The sequence below is a fragment of the Bombina bombina genome, chromosome 12 (assembly GCF_027579735.1).
Source record: "Bombina bombina isolate aBomBom1 chromosome 12, aBomBom1.pri, whole genome shotgun sequence".
Taxonomy (NCBI): Eukaryota; Metazoa; Chordata; class Amphibia; order Anura; family Bombinatoridae; genus Bombina; species Bombina bombina.
The window spans coordinates 156,705,868-156,730,679 of record NC_069510.1 but is presented as its reverse complement, the minus strand read 5'-3'; the positions used below and the strand labels follow the sequence as shown (position 1 = coordinate 156,730,679).

At 38.7% G+C, this 24,812-nt stretch overlaps 1 protein-coding gene across 1 annotated transcript in view; it reads right to left on the bottom strand.

Moving 5' to 3' along the window:
* The window catches only part of RABGAP1 (RAB GTPase activating protein 1), an 831,375-nt gene that overhangs the window by 736,055 nt on the left and 70,508 nt on the right, over positions 1-24,812 (bottom strand). Inside the window, exons 2-3 of the mRNA XM_053696166.1 lie at positions 15,249-15,489; positions 9,105-9,279 (exon numbers count right to left, since the gene is read on the bottom strand). Of these exons, the coding sequence (XP_053552141.1) occupies positions 9,105-9,279; positions 15,249-15,489 (416 nt within the window). The remainder of the gene's footprint in view (positions 1-9,104; positions 9,280-15,248; positions 15,490-24,812) is intronic.

Genomic DNA, 24,812 nt, shown 5'->3' with positions numbered 1-24,812 from the left:
AGAGCATCTATCAGGACTGCTCCTGGATCCCTGGATCTGGACCCGTAACGAGGAAGCTTGGCGTTCTGTCGAGACGCCATGAGATCTATCTCTGGTTTGCCCCAACGTCGAAGTATTTGGGCAAAGACCTCCGGATGAAGTTCCCACTCCCCCGGATGAAAAGCCTGACGACTTAAGAAATCCGCCTCCCAGTTCTCCACTCCCGGGATGTGGATTGCTGACAGGTGGCAAGAGTGAGACTCTGCCCAGCAAATTATCTTTGATACTTCCATCATAGCTAGGGAGCTTCTTGTCCCTCCCTGATGGTTGATGTAAGCTACAGTCGTGATGTTGTCCGACTGAAACCTGATGAACCCCCGAGTTGTCAACTGGGGCCAAGCCAGGAGGGCATTGAGAACTGCTCTCAATTCCAGAATGTTTATTGGCAGGAGACTCTCCTCCTGACTCCATTGTCCCTGAGCCTTCAGAGAATTCCAGACGGCACCCCAACCTAGAAGGCTGGCGTCTGTTGTTACAATTGTCCAGTCTGGTCTGCTGAATGGCATCCCCCTGGACAGATGTGGCCGAGAAAGCCACCATAGAAGAGAATTTCTGGTCTCTTGATCCAGATTCAGAGAAGGGGATAAGTCTGAGTAATCCCCATTCCACTGACTTAGCATGCACAGTTGCAGTGGTCTGTGTTGAATGGAATGAAGGGTGCGGCAATCACTTTGAAGTCTTGTTAGCCTGTCCTCTGTCAGGTAAATCTTCATTTCTACAGAATCTATAAGAGTCCCCAGGAAGGGAACTCTTGTGAGTGGAACGAGTGAACTTTTCTTTTCGTTCACCTTCCATCCATGTGACCTTAGAAATGCCAGCACTAACTCTGTATGAGACTTGGCAGTTTGAAAGCTTGAAGCTTGTATCAGAATGTCGTCTAGGTATGGAGCTACCGAGATTCCCCGCGGTCTTAGTACCGCCAGAAGAGCACCCAGAACCTTTGTGAAGATTCTTGGAGCTGTAGCCAATCCGAATGGAAGAGCCACAAACTGGTAATGCCTGTCTAGGAAGGCAAACCTTAGGTACCGATAATGATCTTTGTGAATCGGTATGTGAAGGTAAGCATCTTTTAAATCTACAGTGGTCATGTATTGACCCTCTTGGATCATAGGTAAAATTGTCCGAATAGTCTCCATCTTGAACGATGGAACTCTTAGGAATTTGTTTAGGATCTTTAAGTCCAGGATTGGTCTGAAAGTTCCCTCTTTTTTGGGAACCACAAACAGATTTGAGTAAAACCCCTGTCCCTGTTCCGATCGTGGAACTGGATGGATTACTCCCATTAACAAGAGCTCTTGTACACAGCGTAGAAACGCCTCTTTCTTTGTCTGGATTGTTGACAATCTTGACAGATGAAATCTCTCTCTTGGAGGAGAGTATTTGAAGTCCAGAAGGTATCCCTGAGATATTATCTCTAGCGCCCAGGGATCCTAAACATCTCTTGCCCAAGCCTGGGCGAAGAGAGAAAGTCTGCCCCCCACTAGATCCGATCCCGGATCGGGGGCCCTCAATTCATGCTGTTTTAGGGGCAGCAGCAGGTTTCCTAGTCTGCTTGCCCTTGTTCCAGGACTGGTTAGGTTTCCAGCCTTGTCTGTAGCGAGCAACAGCTCCTTCCTGTTTTGGTGCAGAGGAAGTTGATGCTGCTCCTGCTTTGAAATTACGAAAGGAACGAAAATTAGACTGTCTAGTCTTGGCTTTGGCTTTGTCCTGAGGCAGGGCATGGCCTTTACCTCCTGTAATGTCAGCGATAATCTCTTTCAACCCGGGCCCGAATAAGGTCTGCCCTTTGAAAGGTATATTAAGCAATTTAGACTTAGAAGTAACATCAGCTGACCAGGATTTTAGCCACAGCGCCCTGCGTGCCTGAATGGCGAATCCTGAATTCTTCGCCGTAAGTTTAGTAAGATGTACTACGGCCTCCGAAATGAATGAATTAGCTAGTTTAAGGACTCTAAGCCTGTCCGTAATGTCGTCCAGAGTAGCTGAACCAATGTTCTCTTCCAGAGACTCAATCCAGAATGCCGCTGCAGCCGTGATCGGCGCAATGCATGCAAGGGGTTGCAATATAAAACCTTGTTGAACAAACATTTTCTTAAGGTAACCCTCTAACTTTTTATCCATTGGATCTGAAAAAGCACAGCTATCCTCCACCGGGATAGTGGTACGCTTAGCTAAGGTAGAAACTGCTCCCTCCACCTTAGGGACCGTTTGCCATAAGTCCCTTGTGGTGGCGTCTATTGGAAACATTTTTCTAAATATCGGAGGGGGTGAGAACGGCACACCGGGTCTATCCCACTCCTTAGTAACAATTTCAGTAAGTCTCTTAGGTATAGGAAAAACCTCAGTATTCGTCGGTACCGCAAAATATTTATCCAACCTACACATTTTCTCTGGTATTGCAACTGTGTTACAATCATTCAGAGCCGCTAACACCTCCCCTAGTAATACACGGAGGTTTTCCAGTTTAAATTTAAAATTTGAAATATCTGAATCCAGTCTGTTTGGATCAGAACCGTCACCCACAGAATGAAGTTCTCCGTCCTCATGTTCTGCCACCTGTGACGCAGTGTCTGACATGGCCCTAATATTATCAGCGCACTCTGTTCTCACCCCAGAGTGATCACGCTTACCTCTTAGTTCTGGTAATTTAGCCAAAACCTCAGTCATAACAGTAGCCATATCCTGTAATGTGATTTGTAATGGCCGCCCAGATGTACTCGGCGCTACAATATCACGCACCTCCCTCTGAGCGGGAGATGTAGGTACTGACACGTGAGGCGAGTTAGTCGGCATAACTCTCCCCTCGTTGTTTGGTGAAATTTGTTCAATTTGTACAGATTGACTTTTATTTAAAGTAGCATCAATACAGTTAGTACATAAATTTCTATTGGGCTCCACTTTGGCATTGCAACAAATGACACAGGTATCATCCTCTGAATCAGACATGTTTAACACACTAGCAAATAAACTTGCAACTAGGAAATACAATTCAATTAGAATAATATTAAAACGTACTGTGCCTTTAAGAAGCACAGAAGATCTATGACAGTTGAAAATTAATAAATTGAAACAGTTATAGCCTCAATCCTTGTAAACAACACAACTTTAGCAAAGGTTTAATCCCATTAGCAAAGATAACAAATTCTGAAAGCAGGAAACAAATTACAGAATAAACGTTTTTTATCTCAGTCAAACTATAATTCTCACAGCTCTGCTGAGAGAAATTACCTCCCTCAAAATAAGTTTTGAAGACCCCTGAGCTCTGTAGAGATGAACCGGATCATGCAGGGAATACAATGAGTTGCTGACTGAAATATTTGATGCATAGAAAAAGCGCCAAAAAACGGCCCCTCCCCCTCACACACAGCAGTGAGGGAGAACAGAAACTGTCAGAAAAAAAACAGATTAAGCAACTGCCAAGTGGAAAAATAGTGCCCAAACATTTATTCACACAGTACCTCAGCAAATGAAAACGATTTTACATTCCAGCAAAAACGTTAAACATAATCTCTAGTTATTAAACAGCTTTATGTATTTCTTACAGTGTAATTCTAGTGAAGTACCATTCCCCAGAATACTGAAGTGTAAAGTATACATACATGACATTATATCGGTATGGCAGGATTTTCTCATCAATTCCATTGTCAGAAAATAAAAACTGCTACATACCTCTATGCAGATTCATCTGCCCGCTGTCCCCTGTTCTGAAGTTTACCTCACTCCTCAGATGGCCGAGAACAGCAATATGATCTTAACTACTCCGGCTAAAATCATAGCAAAACTCTGGTAGATTCTTCTTCAAACTCTGCCAGAGAGGTAATAACACACTCCGGTGCTATTTTAAAATAACAAACTTTTGATTGAAGGTATAAAACTAAGTATAATCACCATAGTCCTCTCACACATCCTATCTAGTCGTTGGGTGCAAGAGAATGACTGGGAGTGACGTAGAGGGGAGGAGCTATATGCAGCTCTGCTGGGTGAATCCTCTTGCACTTCCTGTTGGGGAGGAGTAATATCCCAGAAGTAATGATGACCCGTGGACTGATCACACTTAACAGAAGAAAATGCTAACTTCTAAGCAGAGAAAGTCCAACCAGTCTGACTGAAGAGAAGTAAAACATTCTGTTTGACCGTCAATTTGGGGTTTAAAAATAGTAGACAGACTTGAATCTGAAGCTGTTGACAAAACTATCTCTAAAAATAGGATGTCAGATGAACTCCTCTATTCAAAACAATTTCATGAAGGAGTACAACAATAGATGGACCAGAAGTTCTGGAATGAGAGCAAGATGATAAATTCTTGGTGATCGTATTCAGCTCTTGATAATCAGCAGAAAGGGACAAATAAAGCTTTTCCTTAGAATTTCATCCAAATAATTCTTACGTTGTAGTATAAGGAAAATATGATACTAAAAAAAATCTCAGCCCCAAATGGAGTTCAAAGAGGAAATGGGGAGATATGACAATATCTTTTTTTTCTAAAGACAACTGCAAAGTCACTTTATTGTGCTGGAATAGACTCAATAATTAAATGTGTTTGGTAGTAAGAAAATGACAATGGAGATGACAAAACATAGATAAGAAGGCAACTTTCCTTGTCAAGAAAGTTTACTTCTTGATCATTCTTGATTAGCCAAGGCAACACCAAAACCACTGGAACTGCCAACTAAACCATTTTTAAAACGAACACAAACATAAGTTGCTTCGATATCCACAATCCCAGAAACAAATGGGCAGATTTAAATGGAGATAAAACATTCACCAGAACAAGAACTGGTGACAAATCTATGGTATTCCAAACCGAGCACCAAGTGTCTGCTCAATGAAACGTTCTTTAGTACTATAATCAATTAAATTACCTCCGTATTATAAGGTAAAATGAGCATGGTTAACCTGTAATAAGATTTTCTAAGAAGAAGTAACCTAGCAACATCCACTTTTACAGTTCTTGGGACAAGAGTATATCATCCATACAGGGAACAAAACTTGTGTGTCTTCTTTTTAAAAAGTCTACTACATGACTCTGCACCAAAGTCCCAACACAATCCATATTTTAATTAGATGAAGATGTCTTTGCTATAAGAATACTGCTACCTTTCTTTATTAAAGTACAGGGTATATGCCATGTGAATCTAAAATCGAGGGATATCCTCAAGGCAATGCATCTATTTCTCTCTCTGTAGACATGAGTGCCTCTAACCATGTAGAACATAAAGACTTCCAGTCCAGCGGAAACAGACAATGGCAGACATTGATCAGTATGTATTGGCTGATTGGAACAGTCAATAGGATTGAGCTCGCATTCTATTGGCTGTTCCAATCAGCCAATAGGATTGAAGTTCAATCCTATTGGCTGATTGCATCAGCCAATAGGATTTTTTCTACCTTAATTCCGATTGGCTGGTACAATTCTATCAGCCAATCGGAATCTAAGGGACGCCATCTTGGATGACGTCACTTAAAGGAACCTTCATTCGTCGTGTAGTCGTCGGCCGAGGAGGATGTCTTGAAGATGGACCCGTTCCGCGCCGGATGGATGAAGACTTCTGCCGTCTGGAGGACCACTTCTGCCCGGCTTGGATGAAGACTTCTGCCCATCTGGAGGACCACTTCTGCCCGGCTTGGATGAAGACGTCTCCCGGTAAGTCGATCTTCATGGGGTTAGTGTTAGGTTTTTTAAGGGTGTATTGGGTGGGTTTTATTTTTAGGTTAAGGCTTTGGGTCTGCAAAAGAGCTAACTGCCCTTTGAAGGGCAATGCCCATCCAAATGCCCTTTTCAGGGCAATGGGGAACTTAGGTTTTTTTAGTTAGTATTTTTTTGGGGGGGGGTTGGTTGTGTGGGTGGTGGGTTTTACTGTTGGGGGGGTTGTTTGTATTTTTTTTTTTTTACAGGTAAAAGAGCGGATTACTTTGGGGCAATGCCCCGCAAAAGGCCCTTTTAAGGGCTATTGGTAGTTTAGTTTAGGCTAGGGTTTTTTTTTTTTTTTGGGGGGGGCTTTTTTTATTTTGATAGGGCTATTAGATTAGGTGTAATTAGTTTAAATTTCTGTAATTTGTTTATTATTTTCTGTAATTTAGTATTTGGTTTTTTTTGTACTTTAGATAATTGTATATAATTTAGTTAATTGTTTTTAATTTATTTAATTGTATTTAATTGTAGTTTAGTGTTAGGTGTAATTCTAACTTAGGTTAGGTTTTATTTTACAGGTACTGTTGTATTTATTTTAGCTAGGTAGTTATTAAATAGTTAATAACTATTTAGGAACTATTCTACCTAGTTAAAATAAATACAAACTTGTCTGTAAAATAAATATAAACCCTAAGCTACATACAATGTAACTATTAGTTATATTGTAGCTAGCTTAGGGTTTATTTTATAGGTAAGTATTTTGTTTTAAATAGGAATAATTTAGTTAATGATAGTAATTTTATTTATATTTATTTAAATTAGATTTAAGTTAGGGGGTGTTAGGGTTAGACTTAGGTTTAGGGGTTAATAAATGTAATATAGTGGCGGCGACGTTGGGGACGGCAGATTAGGGGTTAATAACATAATGTAGGTGGCAGCGGTGTAGGGGGTGGCAGATTAGGGGTTAATAACATAATGTAGGGGCGGCAGATTACGGGTTAATAAGTATAATGTAGGTGGCGGTGGGTTCTGGGAGCGGCAGTTTAGGGGTTAATAACTTTATTTAGTTGCTGCTGGGTCCATGAGCAGCGGGATAAGGGTAAAACAGTTTAGTATAGTGTGAGTGTTTAGTGACAGGGTACCAATAAAGCTGGGAAAAAGGTGAAGAGCAGCGAGATCGATGACTGTTAGTTAACAACAGTCCGCTGCTCATCGCGCCATACTTGGTGCGCGGCTTTTTGACAGCTTTTTTGGTAACTTTGGAAACGTATTCAGGTCTGTGGCAACGATGTTAGGCGATCTTAGGCGAGCGGTTGGTGCCGGCGAATAAATTGATAAATAGGGGCCATTGTCTGCAGTTAAGTCGGACCTTTTCTTACTGAGTAATCTGCTGGGACAAACCTTTAGTAGTAAGTGAGGGTCTAAATCCCTCTATACCAGTCTTTCAATGGCTTAGTTACAAGGTTAGGTTTAAGACGCTTATTTGTATGAAACTATGGTACAATTGTAGGTAAATATGTCAGGTAGAACTTGAGGTCACACAAGCTAAATTTCAGGGAAGGCAGCACAGATATGGACACAGACACAAAGTAAAGCACACAACTAAGCACAGGTCAAAACCAGGATACTCATTAAATAGCAAAAAGGCGCTAAAATGTAACGTGCCAATGGTAACGAGCCACAGCAGGAAGCAAATGGCCAAAAGGTGCCAAAACATGTCAGACGCAGGGCACTGAAAAGATGTAATGCAATGTAAATGGACACCATAAACCAGGGGTTCTAACTGCCAAGGAGCACACATACAAGACTTGACACTTGTATAAAACTTTGCTAATTTTCAGGAATAGTAAAAATCTGCTCAGGATTTCCTTCATTCAAGAATAGACGCATACAGAGAACAAACAAAATAGCATGAATAAGTACATGCATGACAAGCTATGTCATATAATAAGTCCGGTACCATGAACTCCTCACATTTTGTATTCCAGCATCAGGCTTATTACATGCATCTCTCCAAGTTTCTCTTGCCAAAGATATAACAATAAATAAGCTTTTCAAATAAACCTTTTTGGAAAAAAAACTGTATTATTAATTATCGTCCACTTACCCAGGTTTGGTATTAAGGACAGTATCATCCAATATACAGAATTCAGCAACCTATCACTAAAAATATGAACAAAAGTATAAAAATAAAATGCTGGCAGCTGGAAAACAAAAATGCTAAACTCTTAAAAGAAGACAACTTGCATGATATCAACACGAGTATAGGCAAGCAAGATAATGACGCAAGACATCTCCACATATTGTTAGTGGCAAGCAAAACACCAGCTTCTATATACGTTTATACAGTCCTAGAAAGTGCATAACATAAAATGCCTGTCACACAGTACAGCAATGGGTAGCCATCCATTCAGAAACACAAAAAGAATCAAATCAGACAGGAAGGGGTCTTATGAGCATGCGAAAATGTGAGGGTTTGGGTTTTCCATTTCTGTAAATCCAACTTAATGGAAAACAACTCTTTGTTGGTGAGTGCTACTAAGGTAAGCCAAGATAACTAGCAACATTCAATAAGGAGCAACTAGCAATGAAATTCACCTAAGACCTAAGCTGGCTAGAAGTCTCTATTGATGCTGATTTAACTTCATTTCTATTTCTTCCACTCTTTCTTTGTTTTTCATTCTTCCCGTTCCTACTCAGCCTTATTCGCCATCAATCCTACTTAATTTGTGAATTATTGTCATTTTTTTCTTACATTTCTTGGAAGCCCAAGGCCGTAGATATGAATTTTGAAGTAATCTATTTCCACATACAAAACAAAAAAGTATTTATTTATTTCTTAAAGGGACAGTCTAGTCCAAAATAAACTTTCATGATTTAGATTGGGCATGTAATTTTAAAAAAATTTCAATTTACTTTTATCACCAATTTTGTTTTGTTCTCTTGGTATTCTTAGTTGAAAGCTAAACCTAGGAGGTTCATATGCTAATTTCTAAGCCTTTGAAGGCCGCCTCTTCTCTCATGGCATTTTGACAGTTTTTCACCACTAGAGGGTGTTAGTTCATGTGTGTCATACAGATAACACTGTGCTCACACACACGTGGAATTCCTATGAGCCACTACTGATTGGCTAAAATGCAAGTCTGTCAAAAGAACTGAAATAAGAGGGCAGTCTGCAGAGACTTAGATACAAGGTAATCACAGAGCTAAAAAAAGTATATTAATATAACTGTGCTGGCTATGCAAAACTAGGGGATGGGTAATATCTATCTTTTAAAACAATAAAAAATCTGGTGTAGACTGTCCCTTTAATTGACAGCTATGAACATGCTCATAAAACTACAAGGGACACATAAACAACATAAGCACTTGTCCTGAGTGAAATGTTCTTTACTATGATAAGAATTTGTATTTAAATAGTAGACAAACTTACAGCTTCTTGGATCTCGCAGCGGAAGACGTGGATTCTGAATAGCTCAGCATTGTAATGACTCTCAGTGAAAGCAAAACAGTCACTTTCGGTGGTCCCATCATGTCCACGAACACAGAACAGAATCTTGTAGATAGGGTACTTGGCAATCTCACTGTTTGTCTGAGGATCTAGAAGTCTTTGCAAATAAAATACACATAAAGCACAAGAGTAAGAAAAAACATAATTTATGTAAGAACTTACCTGATAAATTCATTTCTTTCATATTAGCAAGAGTCCATGAGCTAGTGACGTATGGGATATACATTCCTACCAGGAGGGGCAAAGTTTCCCAAACCTCAAAATGCCTATAAATACACCCCTCACCACACCCACAATTCAGTTTAACGAATAGCCAAGAAGTGGGGTGATAAAAAAGTGCGAAAGCATATAAAATAAGGAATTGGAATAATTGTGCTTTATACAAAAATCATAACCACCACAAAAAAAGGGCAGGCCTCATGGACTCTTGCTAATATGAAAGAAATGAATTTATCAGGTAAGTTCTTACATAAATTATGTTTTCTTTCATGTAATTAGCAAGAGTCCATGAGCTAGTGACGTATGGGATAATGATTACCCAAGATGTGGATCTTTCCACGCAAGAGTCACTAGAGAGGGAGGGATAAAATAAAGACAGCCAATTCCTGCTGAAAATAATCCACACCCAAAATAAAGTTTAATGAAAAACATAAGCAGAAGATTCAAACTGAAACCGCTGCCTGAAGTACTTTTCTACCAAAAACTGCTTCAGAAGAAGAAAATACATCAAAATGGTAGAATTTAGTAAAAGTATGCAAAGAGGACCAAGTTGCTGCTTTGCAAATCTGATCAATCGAAGCTTCATTCCTAAATGCCCAGGAAGTAGAAACTGACCTAGTAGAATGAGCTGTAGTCCTTTGAGGCGGAGTTTTACCCGACTCAACATAGGCAAGATGAATTAAAGATTTCAACCAAGATGCCAAAGAAATGGCAGAAGCTTTCTGGCCTTTTGTAGAACCGGAAAAGATAACAAATAAACTAGAAGTCTTTCGGAAAGACTTAGTAGCTTCAACATAATATTTCAAAGCTCTAACAACATCCAAAGAATGCAACGATTTCTCCTTAGAATTCTTAGGATTAGGACATAATGAAGGAACCACAATTTCTCTACTAATGTTGTTGGAATTCACAACTTTAGGTAAATATTCAAAAGAAGTTCGCAACACTGCCTTATCCTGATGAAAAATCAGAAAAGGAGACTCACAAGAACGAGCAGATAATTCAGAAACTCTTCTGGCAGAAGAGATTGCCAAAAGGAACAAAACTTTCCAAGAAAGTAATTTAATGTCCAATGAATGCATAGGTTCAAACGGAGGAGCTTGAAGAGCCCCCAGAACCAAATTCAAACTCCAAGGAGGAGAAATTGACTTAATGACAGGTTTTATACGAACCAAAGCTTGTACAAAACAATGAATATCAGGAAGATTAGCAATCTTTCTGTGAAAAAGAACAGAAAGAGCAGAGATTTGTCCTTTCAAAGAACTTGCGGATAAACCTTTATCTAAACCATCCTGAAGAAACTGTAAAATTCTCGGAATTCTAAAAGAATGCCAAGAAAAATGATGAGAAAGACACCAAGAAATATAAGTCTTCCAGACTCTATAATATATCTCTCTAGATACAGATTTACGAGCCTGTAACATAGTATTAATCACAGAGTCAGAGAAACCTCTTTGACTAAGAATCAAGCGTTCAATCTCCATACCTTTAAATTTAAGGATTTGAGATCCTGATGGAAAAAAGGACCTTGCGACAGAAAGTCTGGTCGTAGCGGAAGAGTCCACAGATGGCAAGAGGCCATCCGGACAAGATCCGCATACCAAAACCTGTGAGGCCACGCCGGAGCTACCAGCAGAACAAACGAGCATTCCTTCAGAATCTTGGAGATTACTCTTGGAAGAAGAACTAGAGGCGGAAAGATATAGGCAGGATGATACTTCCAAGGAAGTGATAATGCATTCACTGCTTCCGCCTGAGGATCCCGGGATCTGGACAGATAACTGGGAAGTTTCTTGTTTAGATGAGACGCCATCAGATCTATTTCTGGAAGCTCCCACATTTGAACAATCTGAAGAAATACCTCTGGGTGAAGAGACCATTCGCCTGGATGCAACGTTTGGCGACTGAGATAATCTGCTTCCCAATTGTCTATACCTGGGATATGAACCGCAGAGATTAGACAGGAGCTGGATTCCGCCCAAACCAGAATTCGAGATACTTCTTTCATAGCCAGAGGACTGTGAGTCCCTCCTTGATGATTGATGTATGCCACCGTTGTGACATTGTCTGTCTGAAAACAAATGAACGATTCTCTCTTCAGAAGAGTCCAAGACTGAAGAGCTCTGAAAATTGCACGGAGTTCCAAAATATTGATCGGTAATCTCACCTCCTGAGATTCCCAAACTCCTTGTGCCGTCAGAGATCCCCACACAGCTCCCCAACCTGTGAGACTTGCATCTGTTGAAATTACAGTCCAGGTCGGAAGCACAAAAGAAGCCCCCTGAATTAAACGATGGTGATCTGTCCACCACGTTAGAGAGTGTCGTACAATCGGTTTTAAAGATATTAATTGAGATATCTTTGTGTAATCCTTGCACCATTGATTCAGCATACAGAGCTGAAGAGGTCGCATGTGAAAACGAGCAAAGGGGATCGCGTCCGATGCAGCAGTCATAAGACCTAGAATTTCCATGCATAAGGCTACCGAAGGGAATGATTGTGACTGAAGGTTTCGACAAGCTGAAATCAATTTTAGACGTCTCTTGTCTGTTAAAGACAGAGTCATGGACACTGAATCTATCTGGAAACCCAGAAAGGTTACCCTTGTCTGAGGAATCAATGAACTTTTTGGTGAATTGATCCTCCAACCATGATCTTGAAGAAACAACACAAGTCGATTCGTATGAGATTCTGCTAAATGTAAAGACTGAGCAAGTACCAAGATATCGTCCAAATAAGGAAATACCACAATACCCTGTTCTCTGATTACAGACAGAAGGGCACCGAGAACCTTTGTAAAAATTCTTGGAGCTGTAGCTAGGCCAAACGGCAGAGCCACAAACTGGTAATGCTTGTCCAGAAAAGAGAATCTCAGGAACTGATAATGATCTGGATGAATCGGAATATGCAGATATGCATCCTGTAAATCTATTGTGGACATATAATGCCCTTGCTGAACAAAAGGTAAGATAGTCCTTACAGTTACCATTTTGAACGTTGGTATCCTTACATAACGATTCAATATTTTTAGATCCAGAACTGGTCTGAAGGAATTCTCCTTCTTTGGTACAATGAAGAGATTCGAATAAAACCCCATTCCCTGTTCCAGAACTGGAACTGGCATAATTACTCCAGCCAACTCTAGATCTGAAACACAATTAAGAAATGCTTGAGCTTTCACTGGATTTACTGGGACACGGGAAAGAAAAAATCTCTTTGCAGGAGGTCTCATCTTGAAACCAATTCTGTACCCTTCTGAAACAATGTTCTGAATCCAAAGATTGTGAACAGAATTGATCCAAATTTCTTTGAAAAAACGTAACCTGCCCCCTACCAGCTGAGCTGGAATGAGGGCCGCACCTTCATGTGGACTTAGAAGCAGGCTTTGCCTTTCTAGAAGGCTTGGATTTATTCCAGACTGGAGATGGTTTCCAAACTGAAACTGCTCCTGAGGATGAAGGATCAGGCTTTTGTTCTTTGTTGAAACGAAAGGAACGAAAACGATTATTAGCCCTGTTTTTACCCTTAGATTTTTTATCCTGTGGTAAAAAAGTTCCTTTCCCACCAGTAACAGTTGAGATAATAGAATCCAACTGAGAACCAAATAATTTGTTACCCTGGAAAGAAATGGAAAGTAGAGTTGATTTAGAAGCCATATCAGCATTCCAAGTTTTAAGCCATAAAGCTCTTCTAGCTAAAATAGCTAGAGACATAAACCTGACATCAACTCTGATAATATCAAAAATGGCATCACAGATAAAATTATTAGCATGCTGAAGAAGAATAATAATATTATGAGAATCATGATCTGTTACTTGTTGCGCTAAAGTCTCCAACCAAAAAGTTGAGGCTGCAGCAACATCAGCCAATGATATAGTAGGTCTAAGAAGATTACCTGAACACAGATAAGCTTTTCTTAGAAAGGATTCAATTTTCCTATCTAAAGGATCCTTAAACGAAGTACCATCTGACGTAGGAATAGTAGTACGTTTAGCAAGGGTAGAAATAGCCCCATCAACTTTAGGGATTTTGTCCCAAAATTCTAATCTGTCAGACGGCACAGGATATAATTGCTTAAAACGTTTAGAAGGAGTAAATGAATTACCCAATTTATCCCATTCTCTGGAAATTACTTCAGAAATAGCATTAGGAACAGGAAAAACTTCTGGAATAACCACAGGAGATTTAAATACCTTATCTAAACGTTTAGAATTAGTATCAAGAGGACCAGAATCCTCTATTTCTAAAGCAATTAGGACTTCTTTAAGTAAAGAACGAATAAATTCCATTTTAAATAAATATGAAGATTTATCAGCATCAATCTCTGAGACAGAATCCTCTGAACCAGAAGAGTCATCAGAATCAGAATGATGATATTCATTTAAAAATTCATCTGTAGAGAGAGAAGTTTTAAAAGATTTTTTATTTTTACTAGAAGGAGAAATAACAGACATAGCCTTCTTGATGGATTCAGAAACAAAATCTCTTATGTTATCAGGAACATTCTGCACCTTAGATGTTGAAGGAACTGCAACAGGCAATGGTACATTACTAAAGGAAATATTATCTGCTTTAACAAGTTTGTCATGACAATTAATACAAACAACAGCCGGAGGAATAGCTACCAAAAGTTTACAGCAGATACACTTAGCTTTGGTAGTTCCAGACCTAGACAGCGATTTTCCTGAAGTATCTTCTGACTCAGATGCAACGTGAGACATCTTGCAATATGTAAGAGAAAAAACAACATATAAAGCAAAATTGATCAAATTCCTTAAATGACAGTTTCAGGAATGGGAAAAAATGCTAATAAACAAGCTTCTAGAAACCAGAAGCAAAGAAAAAATGAGACTGAAATAATGTGGAGACAAAAGCGACGCCCATATTTTTTAGCGCCAAATAAGACGCCCACATTATTTGGCGCCTAAATGCTTTTTGGCACCAAAAATGACGCCACATCCGGAACGCCAACATTTTTGGCGCAAAAGGACGTCAAAAAATGACGCAACTTCCGGCGACACGTATGACGCCGGAAACAGAAAAGATTTTTTGCGCCAAAAAAGTCTGCGCCAAGAATGACGCAATAAAATGAAGCATTTTCAGCCCCCGCGAGCCTAACAGTCCACAGGGAAAAAAGAGTCAAATTTTAAGGTAAGAAAAAAAAAATTGAATCAAATGCATTATCCCAAATATGAAACTGACTGTCTGAAAATAAGGAATGTTGAACATCCTGAGTCAAGGCAAATAAATGTTTGAATACATATATTTAGAACTTTATAAATAAAGTGCCCAACCATAGCTTAGAGTGTCACAGAAAATAAGACTTACTTACCCCAGGACACTCATCTACATATAGCAGATAGCCAAACCAGTACTGAAACGAGAATCAGCAGAGGTAATGGTATATATATATAAGAGTATATCGTCGATCTGAAAAGGGAGGTAAGAGATGAATCTCTACGACCGATAACAGAGAACCTATGAAATAGACCCCGTAGAAGGAGATCACTGCATTCAAATAGGCAATACTCTCCTCACATCCCTCTGACATTCACTGCACGCTGAGAGGAAAACCGGGCTCCAACTTGCTGCGGAGCGCATATCAACGTAGAATCTAGCACAAACTTACTTCACCACCTCCATAGGAGGCAAAGTTTGTAAAACTGAATTGTGGGTGTGGTGAGGGGTGTATTTATAGGCATTTTAAGGTTTGGGAAACTTTGCCCCTCCTGGTAGGAATGTATATCCCATACGTCACTAGCTCATGGACTCTTGCTAATTACATGAAAGAAAGACAGTTCAGTGATATTTGAGGTGTATTAAAGCTCAGGACATAGGACTACCTACCTCACAGTTCCTTCAGAAACATTTGGAACAGAAAGGGTTACGTCCAAGGAATTCTGGCACTGCCCCCGCAGGATAGCCATCATCCGTAAGGCCTCCACCTCACTGCGTGGGGCATTCACAGATGCACAACCTAGGTAGGTGAGCTTACTGAACACGACACTGTCTTCGTCAGGCACCGGAGAGTACAAGCTTGAGGAATTTCCACATTCTGGGGATATGAGATACAAATCAGAGCAGATTCCTACATTGTGAGAGAATAATAAGGTAAATCTCCAGCACATACAATAAAGTCTGAGAGGCAAAGAGGCTGTTATACAATTATATGATCCTGATCTGTGATGCCCCACAGCTGCTTCTAACAAAAAGAAAAAGATTTTGCTACTTATTTTTGTTCCCTATAATTTAATATTATACTTTATAGGGGGGTCTCTAAAATGTTATCATCGGCAATGGCGATCTCAAGGCATAGCTGACAATTCAGATGTTCCAGAATTTCGCCACCTCCAATATGGCTTCCACAATTATGTGATACAATGTTGTCTACACTAGATTTTTATTGGCATAAATGTTTTGTAGATGATATATTTCTATAGTCCATCTGGTGTGTTTTTCTAACAATGTATAGTTTTGCTTATTTTTAAATAACATTGTGCTGATTTTCACCTAACCAAGCCCCAAAGCACTAGATGTATACTGTTGTAAACAGACTTCAGATTGTTTCTGTTTGTATAATGGGTCTTTTCATATGGAAGGGGGTTTCTGCTATTAGCCCCTTTCTGTGGGTGTCCCAGGCTAATCTCATCAACAGGGCTAAATTGTTAGCATCTAAGTACGTTTTTAAACGGATTTACACTGCATTGTTATATCAGTATCTGTGCATATTATTCTTTATAGTAGTGTCTGTTACATGCACTTATATGAAAATTGGTATATACTGCCCCTTTAAGCACTGGAAGGGACATGAAACCCAAATGTTTTTCTTTCATTATTCAGGTAAAATAGAGAATTTTAAACAACTTTCCAATTAACTTCTATTTTCAAATTTGCTTCATTTTATTGGTATTCTTTGTTGAAGGAGCAGCTATGTACTACTAAGAGTAAGGTGAACAAATGACAAAAAAGGCATATCTGTGAAGCAACCAATCAGCAGCTAGCTCCCAGTAGTACAATGCTGCTGCTTAGCATACCAAGGTATGCTTCTCAACAAACCGGGAAAACAAAGCAAATTAGATAAGAAAAGTAAATTGGAAAGTTTATTAAAATTGCCTGCTATATCTGTATCATGAAGAATTAATTTGCACATTAATGTCCCTTTAAACCTTAAATGGGAAGTCAGCCTTTCAGTTCAAGATACAAAATAAAATGCAAGAGGCTGACAATAGAAGTTAATATAGCTAGTTAGTGCTGAGTAAATGTATCAGTATGGATATGGCTAGTTAGTGCTGAGTAAATGTATCAGTATGGATATAGCTAGTTAGTGCTGAGTATATGTATCACTGTGGATATAGTGAGTTAGTGCTGAGTATATGTATCCCTATGGATATAGCTAGTTAGTGCTGAGTATATGTATCACTATGGATATAGTGAGTTAGTGCTGAGTATATGTATCACTGTGGATATAGCTAGTTAGTGCTGAGTATATGTATCACTGTGGATATAACTAGTTAGTGCTGAGTATATGTATCACTGTGGATATAGCTAGTTAGTGCTGAGTATATGTATCACTATGGATATAGCTAGTTAGTGCTGAGTATATGCATCACTATGGATATAGCTAGTTAGTGCTGAGTATATGTATCACTATGGATATAGCTAGTTAGTGCTGAGTATATGTATCACTGTGGATATAGTGAGTTAGTGCTGAGTATATGTATCCCTATGGATATAGCTAGTTAGTGCTGAGTATATGTATCACTATGGATATAGCTAGTTAGTGCTGAGTATATGCATCACTATGGATATAGCTAGTTAGTGCTGAGTATATGTATCCCTATGGATATGGCTAGTTAGTGCTGAGTATATGTATCAGTATGGATATGGCTAGTTAGTGCTGAGTATATGTATCAGTATGGATATGGCTAGTTAGTGCTGAGTATATGTATCAGTATGGATATGGCTAGTTAGTGCTGAGTATATGTATCAATATGGATATGGCTAGTTAGTGCTGAGTATATGTATCAGTATGGATATGGCTAGTTAGTGCTGAGTATATGTATCAGTATGGATATGGCTAGTTAGTGCTGAGTATATGTATCAGTATGGATATGGCTAGTTAGTGCTGAGTATATGTATCACTATGGATATAGCTAGTTAGTGCTGAGTATATGTATCACTGTGGATATAGCTAGTTAGTGCTGAGTATATGTATCACTATGGATATAGCTAGTTAGTGCTGAGTATATGTATCACTATGGATATAGCTAGTTAGTGCTGAGTATATGTATCACTATGGATATAGCTAGTTAGCACTAACTAGCTATATCCATACTGATACATTTACTCAGCACTAACTAGCTATATCCATAGTGATACATATACTCAGCACTAACTAGCTATATCCATACTGATACATTTACTCAGCACTGAGTATATGTATCACTATGGACATAGTGAGTTAGTGCTGAGTATATGTATCAGTATGGATATAGCTAGTTAGTGCTGAGTATATGTATCACTATGGATATAGCTAGTTAGTTCTGAGTAAATGTATCAGTATGGATATGGCTAGTTAGTGTTGAGTATATGTATCACTATGGATATAGCTAGTTAGTGCTGAGTATATGTATCACTATGGATATAGTGAGTTAGTGCTGAGTATATGTATAGTATGGATATAGCTAGTTAGTGCTGAGTATATGTATCACTATGGATATAGTGAGTTAGTGCTGAGTATATGTATCAGTATGGATATAGCTAGTTAGTGCTGAGTATATGTATCCCTATGGATATAGCTAGTTAGTGCTGAGTATATGTATCACTGTGGATATAGTGAGTTAGTGCTGAGTATATGTATCAGTATGGATATAGCTAGTTAGTGCTGAGTATATGTATCCCTATGGATATAGCTAGTTAGTGCTGAGTATATGTATCCCTATGGATATAGCTAGTTAGTGCTGAGTATATGTATCACTGTGGATATAGCTAGTTAGTGCTGAGTATATGTATCACTGTGGATATAACTAGTTAGTGCTGAGTATATGTATCACTGTGGATATAACTAGTTAGTGCTGAGTATATGTATCACTATGGATATAGCTAGTTAGTGCTGAGTATATGTATCACTATGGATATAGCTAGTTAGTGCTGAGTATATGTATCACTATGGATATAGCTAGTTAGTGCTGAGTATATGTATCACTGTGGATATAGTGAGTTAGTGCTGAGTATATGTATCCCTATGGATATAGCTAGTTAGTGCTGAGTATATGTATCACTATGGATATAGCTAGTTAGTGCTGAGTATATGTATCACTATGGATATAGCTAGTTAGTGTTGAGTATATGTATCACTATGGATATAGCTAGTTAGTGCTGAGTATATGTATCACTATGGATATAGCTAGTTAGTGCTGAGTATATGTATCACTGTGGATATAACTAGTTAGTGCTGAGTATATGTATCACTATGGATATAGCTAGTTAGTGCTGAGTATATGTATCACTATGGATATAGCTAGTTAGTGCTGAGTATATGTATCACTATGGATATAGCTAGTTAGTGCTGAGTATATGTATCACTATGGATATAGCTAGTTAGTGCTGAGTATATGTATCCCTATGGATATAGCTAGTTAGTGCTGAGTATATGTATCCCTATGGATATAGCTAGTTAGTGCTGAGTATATGTATCACTATGGATATAGCTAGTTAGTGCTGAGTATATGCATCACTATGGATATAGCTAGTTAGTGCTGAGTATATGTATCCCTATGGATATAGCTAGTTAGTGCTGAGTATATGTATCACTATGGATATAGCTAGTTAGTGCTGAGTATATGTATCACTATGGATATAGCTAGTTAGTGCTGAGTATATGTATCCCTATGGATATAGCTAGTTAGTGCTGAGTATATGTATCGCTATGGATATAGCTAGTTAGTGCTGAGTATATGTATCGCTATGGATATAGCTAGTTAGTGCTGAGTATATGTATCACTATGGATATAGCTAGTTAGTGCTGAGTATATGTATCCCTATGGATATAGCTAGTTAGTGCTGAGTATATGTATCACTATGGATATAGCTAGTTAGTGCTGAGTATATGTATCACTATGGATATAGCTAGTTAGTGCTGAGTATATGTATCACTGTGGATATAGCTAGTTAGTGCTGAGTATATGTATCACTATGGATATAGCTAGTTAGTGCTGAGTATATGTATCACTATGGATATAGCTAGTTAGTGCTGAGTATATGTATCCCTATGGATATAGCTAGTTAGTGCTGAGTATATGTATCACTATGCATATAGCTAGTTAGTGCTGAGTATATGTATCACTATGGATATAGCTAGTTAGTGCTGAGTATATGTATCACTGTAGATATAGCTAGTTAGTGCTGAGTATATGTATCACTATGGATATAACTAGTTAGTGCTGAGTATATGTATCCCTATGGATATAGCTAGTTAGTGCTGAGTATATGTATCACTGTAGATATAGCTAGTTAGTGCTGAGTAAATGTATCAGTATGGATATGGCTAGTTAGTGCTGAGTATATGTATCACTATGGATATAGCTAGTTAGTGCTGAGTATATGTATCACTATGGATATAGCTAGTTAGTGCTGAGTATATGTATCACTGTAGATATAGCTAGTTAGTGCTGAGTATATGTATCACTATGGATATAGCTAGTTAGTGCTGAGTATATGTATCACTATGGATATAGCTAGTTAGTGCTGAGTATATGTATCACTATGCATATAGCTAGTTAGTGCTGAGTATATGTATCACTATGGATATAGCTAGTTAGTGCTGAGTATATGTATCACTATGGATTATAAAGCTTCCGGAATGGATTATATCAAAGTCTACATATATTTGTTGTTGTGCGTCTCGGCTGGTCATTTGGGTGTTCTGGTGTCTATGTGTAAGCCAGGTTGCCAGGTATTTGCATTCAGTTTAGCCGACTTGAATGAGAACAGAGATCTACAGGAAACCCTCCCAGGTGTCAACTGTTCTTCATAAGGGAGTAAGATCCTTGAACTTTATACAGCTTTACATAGCAGAAATCTAAGATCATTGATATAGGTTAGCAATTATAATGTTATAAGGGAGGTTCTTATGTCTCTTATACATGTAACTTATCTATTATTACTAACAAACACTTATTGATAGTACTTTTCTAGATATACTTTAGAAAGTTTGGTATTGATTCTGTGTACATGTGCATATTCCATTCGGAAATGGTTTTTCATAAATGTTGCTGAATAGTGCATCTGCGTAGATCCATCCAGATGAAAAACATAATTTATTATTTTAATTTATTTCATAGTGGCAAGAGTCCATGAGCTAGTGTCGTATGGGATATACATTCCTACCAGAAGGGGGCAAAATTTCCCAAACCTCAAATGCCTATAAATTGACCTCCCATTTCACTCATAAAAAAAGGAAACAGGGTGAATAAAGTGCTTTATATATAAAAAAAAAAATCATAACCCCAAAAAAATATTGGGTGGGTCTCATGGATTCTTGCCACTAGAGAGTGTTAGAAATGAATTTATCAGGTAAGTTCTTACATAAATTATGTTTTCTTTTATGTAAGTGGCAAGAGTCCATGAGCTAGTGACGTATCGGATATAATACCCAAGATGTGGAAGTCCACGAGTCACTAAAGAGGGAGGGATAAAATAAAAACAGCTATTTTCGCTGACAAATTAAATCCAAAAAATTATTACGTTTTCTTAAAAATTTAAAAAAACTCAAATCATAGGCATTAGAATTAAACTAAGACAGCAGCCTGAAGAACCTTTCTACCAAAGGCTGCTTCCGAAGAAGCAAACACAACAAAATGGTAACATTTAGTAAATGTATGCAAAGAAGACCAAGTTGCTGCTATGCAAATTTGATCAACTGAAGCTTCATTCTTGAAAGCCCAAGATGTGTCGACTAATCTAGTAGAATGAGCTGCAATACGCTGAGGCGGAGACTGCCCCTTCTCCAGATAGGCTTTGTGAATCAAAAGCTTCAACCAAGATGCCAAGAAAATGGCAGAGACTTTCTGACCTTTCCTGGAACCAGAAAAAATAACAAACAGACTAGAAGTCTTTCTGAAATCTTTAGTAGCCTCAACATAATATTTCAAAGCTCTTACCACATCCAAAGAATGTAAAGACCTTTCAAGAGTATTCTTAGGATTAGGACACAAGGAAGAAACAATAATTTCCCTATTGATGTTGTCAGAATTCACAACCTTTGGCAAAGATTTAAACAAAGTCCACAAAACAGCTTCATCTTGATAGAAAATCAGATAAGGAGACTCACAAGAGAGAGCAGACAATTCAGAAACTATTCTAGCAGAAGAAATAGCCAAAAGAAACAACACTTTCCAAGAAAGTAGTTTAATATCCAAAGAATGCATAGGCTGAAAAGAAAGAGCCTGCAAAATCTTTAAAACCAAATTGAGACTCCAAGGAGGAGAAATTTATTTAATGACAGGCTTAATACAAATCAAAGCCTGAACAAAACAGTGAATATCAGGAAGTTTAGGATTCTTTCTATGAAATAAGACAGAAAGAGCAGAGATTTGTCCTTTCAAAGTATTTGCAGACAAACTTTTATCCAAACCATCCTGAAGAAGCTGTAAAATCCTAGGAATTCTAAATGAATGCCACGAATAATCATGAGTGGAACACCATGAAATATAGGTTTTCCAAACCCTATGATAAATCTTACTTGAAACAGACTAGCGAGCCTGTATCATAGTGTTAATTACGGAGTCAGAGAAACTTCTATGACTAAGAACTAAGCGTTCAATTTCCATGCCTTCAAATTTAGAGATTTGAGATCCTGATGGAAAACTGGGCCTTGAGACAGAAGGTCTGGTCATATAGGAAGTAACCAAGGTTGGCAACTGGACATTTGGACAAGGTCCGCATACAAGAACCTGTGAAGCCATGCTGGTGCTATCACAAACACATAAGATTGTTCCTTTATGATCTTTGAGATCACTCCCAGAGGTGAAAAAATTTAAGCAGGTTGGTAAAACCATGGAACTGCTAGAGCATTCATCATTTCCGCCTGAGGATCCCTGGACCTGGAGAGGTATCTGGGAAGTTTCTTGTTTAGACGAGAGGCCATCCGATCTATGTCTGGAGGACCCCACATCTGCACAATCTGATAGAACATACCTGGATGGAGAGACTACTCCCCAGATGTAGAATCTGACGGCTGAGATAATCCACTTCCAAATTGTCTACACCTGGTATATGAAATTGCAGTGATTAGACAAGAATTGGATTCCGCACAAGAAAGTATTAGAGATACTTATTTTATTGCTAGGGGACTGTGTGTTCTGAGATATAGATTGGTAACCTCGCCGCTTGAGGATTCCAAACTCCTTGTGCTGTCAGAGACCCCAAAACAGCTCCCTAACCTGAGAGACGTGCATCTGTTGTGATCACAGTCCAGGTAGGATGAACAAAGGAGGCCCCTTGAACAATAAGGTGATGGTTTAACCACCAAGTCAGAGAGAGTGGAGAGTTGGGATTTAAGTATAGCAGTTGTGATGTCTGAGTATAATCCCTGCACCATTAGTGCCACATGCAAAACTGTGGAGGACTCATATGAAAACAAGAAAAAAGGATCGCATCCGATGCTGCAATCATGAGAACTAAAACTTCCATGCACATAGCCGCTGAAGCGAATGTTAAGAGGCTTAAGGTTTAGACAAGCTGAAACCAATCTCAAACATCTCTTTTCTGTTAGGGATAGATTAATGGACACAATCTATCTGGAAATCTATTGAGCTAGTACCAAGATATAGTCCAAATAAGGAAACACTGCAATACCCTGCTCTCTGATTACAGATAGAAGGGCACCTAAAACTATTAAGAATATTCTTAGTGCTGTTGCAAGACCAAAACTGAAGAGGGACAAATTAGTAATGCTTGTTTAGAAAAGAGAATCTCAGAAAACGATAGTGATCTGGATGAATCGGATTGTGAAGGTAAGCGTCCTGTAAGTCTATTGTGGACATGAATTGACCTTGCTGAATAAAAACATAATTTATGTAAGAATTTACCTGATAAATTCATTTCTTTCATATTGGCAAGAGTCCATGAGCTAGTGACGTATGGGATATACAATCCTACCAGGAGGGGCAAAGTTTCCCAAACCTCAAAATGCCTATAAATACACCCCTCACCACACCCACAATTCAGTTTAACGAATAGCCAAGTAGTGGGGTGATAAAGAAAGGAGTAAAAAGCATCAACAAAGGAATTTGGAAATAATTGTGCTTTATACAAAAAAATCATAACCACCATAAAAAAGGGTGGGCCCAACAAGCACAGGAGCTATTACAGAGATGGGATCTGCTCCCAGCAGATCCAGAAGATAGAGCATCTGATACAGCTAGAGGAAGCTGACTCAGGGCCTCAGCACCAGCATGGAAACCACTCCCACAAAGACCTGCACCAATATCAAAAAGGTCTCTGGAACCCAGAGAAGTATCCTTATCTGAAGATACATAGGGAACCTGCTTACAGATTACAGCTCAACAAAACTTTCCAATATAAATTTAGACACACTCGTGGGAGAACCCCACATATTACCTCAAGAGAGGACTCAAGACCACAGATGAAGACAGGTGAGATTCGCAGAACTCATGTACACTATAACAAATTGACTTTGTTTATATGCTCTGCAGATCTGATGTTCACTGTTATTCCTGCTACTTATCCAACATAAGATGTAATTGTTTTTCTCTTGTAGCACAGTATAATTTCTATAACATTGCTTCATATTGTATATTTCGATTAGGTGCGTCTAAGTTTAGACATGTCTAAGATTAATTGAATTACCTAAAGCAATTGTACACCCAAAATATGTTTCTTGATAAATTACCAGAACGAATGTCCTACCTATTGACTAACAGACGAAGTCCACAGGACCTGACCTGACTATCCTAAAGGATACCCCCAGGTTGCCTCCCGCTGCCCTAGCCAAGGGACCACCTCCTAGCTTAGCCCTTACATGTTAACATAACCCAACCAAGCCCATGACGATATCAACCTACTAATGACTTCCCATACGAACTATGACCATAGTTAGCAGCCTGGACGGATCGACTACATTAATTCGGGTACAGTAGTGGATGCTGTTACCTCCACAATTGACCATTATAGACAGTTGTTGTAGTAGACTAGGACTACTTAATCACATACTATTTCTTCTGTGATAGAGCAAATTATTTAACTGACAGCTTACGATCCCTCCCTGGTTTGACAGTTCAGTCTCGTTCATTGTTTAATGTACTGTTAATTTTTCTAAGTATGCTATGTTAATCTTCATATTGCAAAAAATTTTAATGTTTTCTAAGACTAGCGGGAAGCATGATCTCT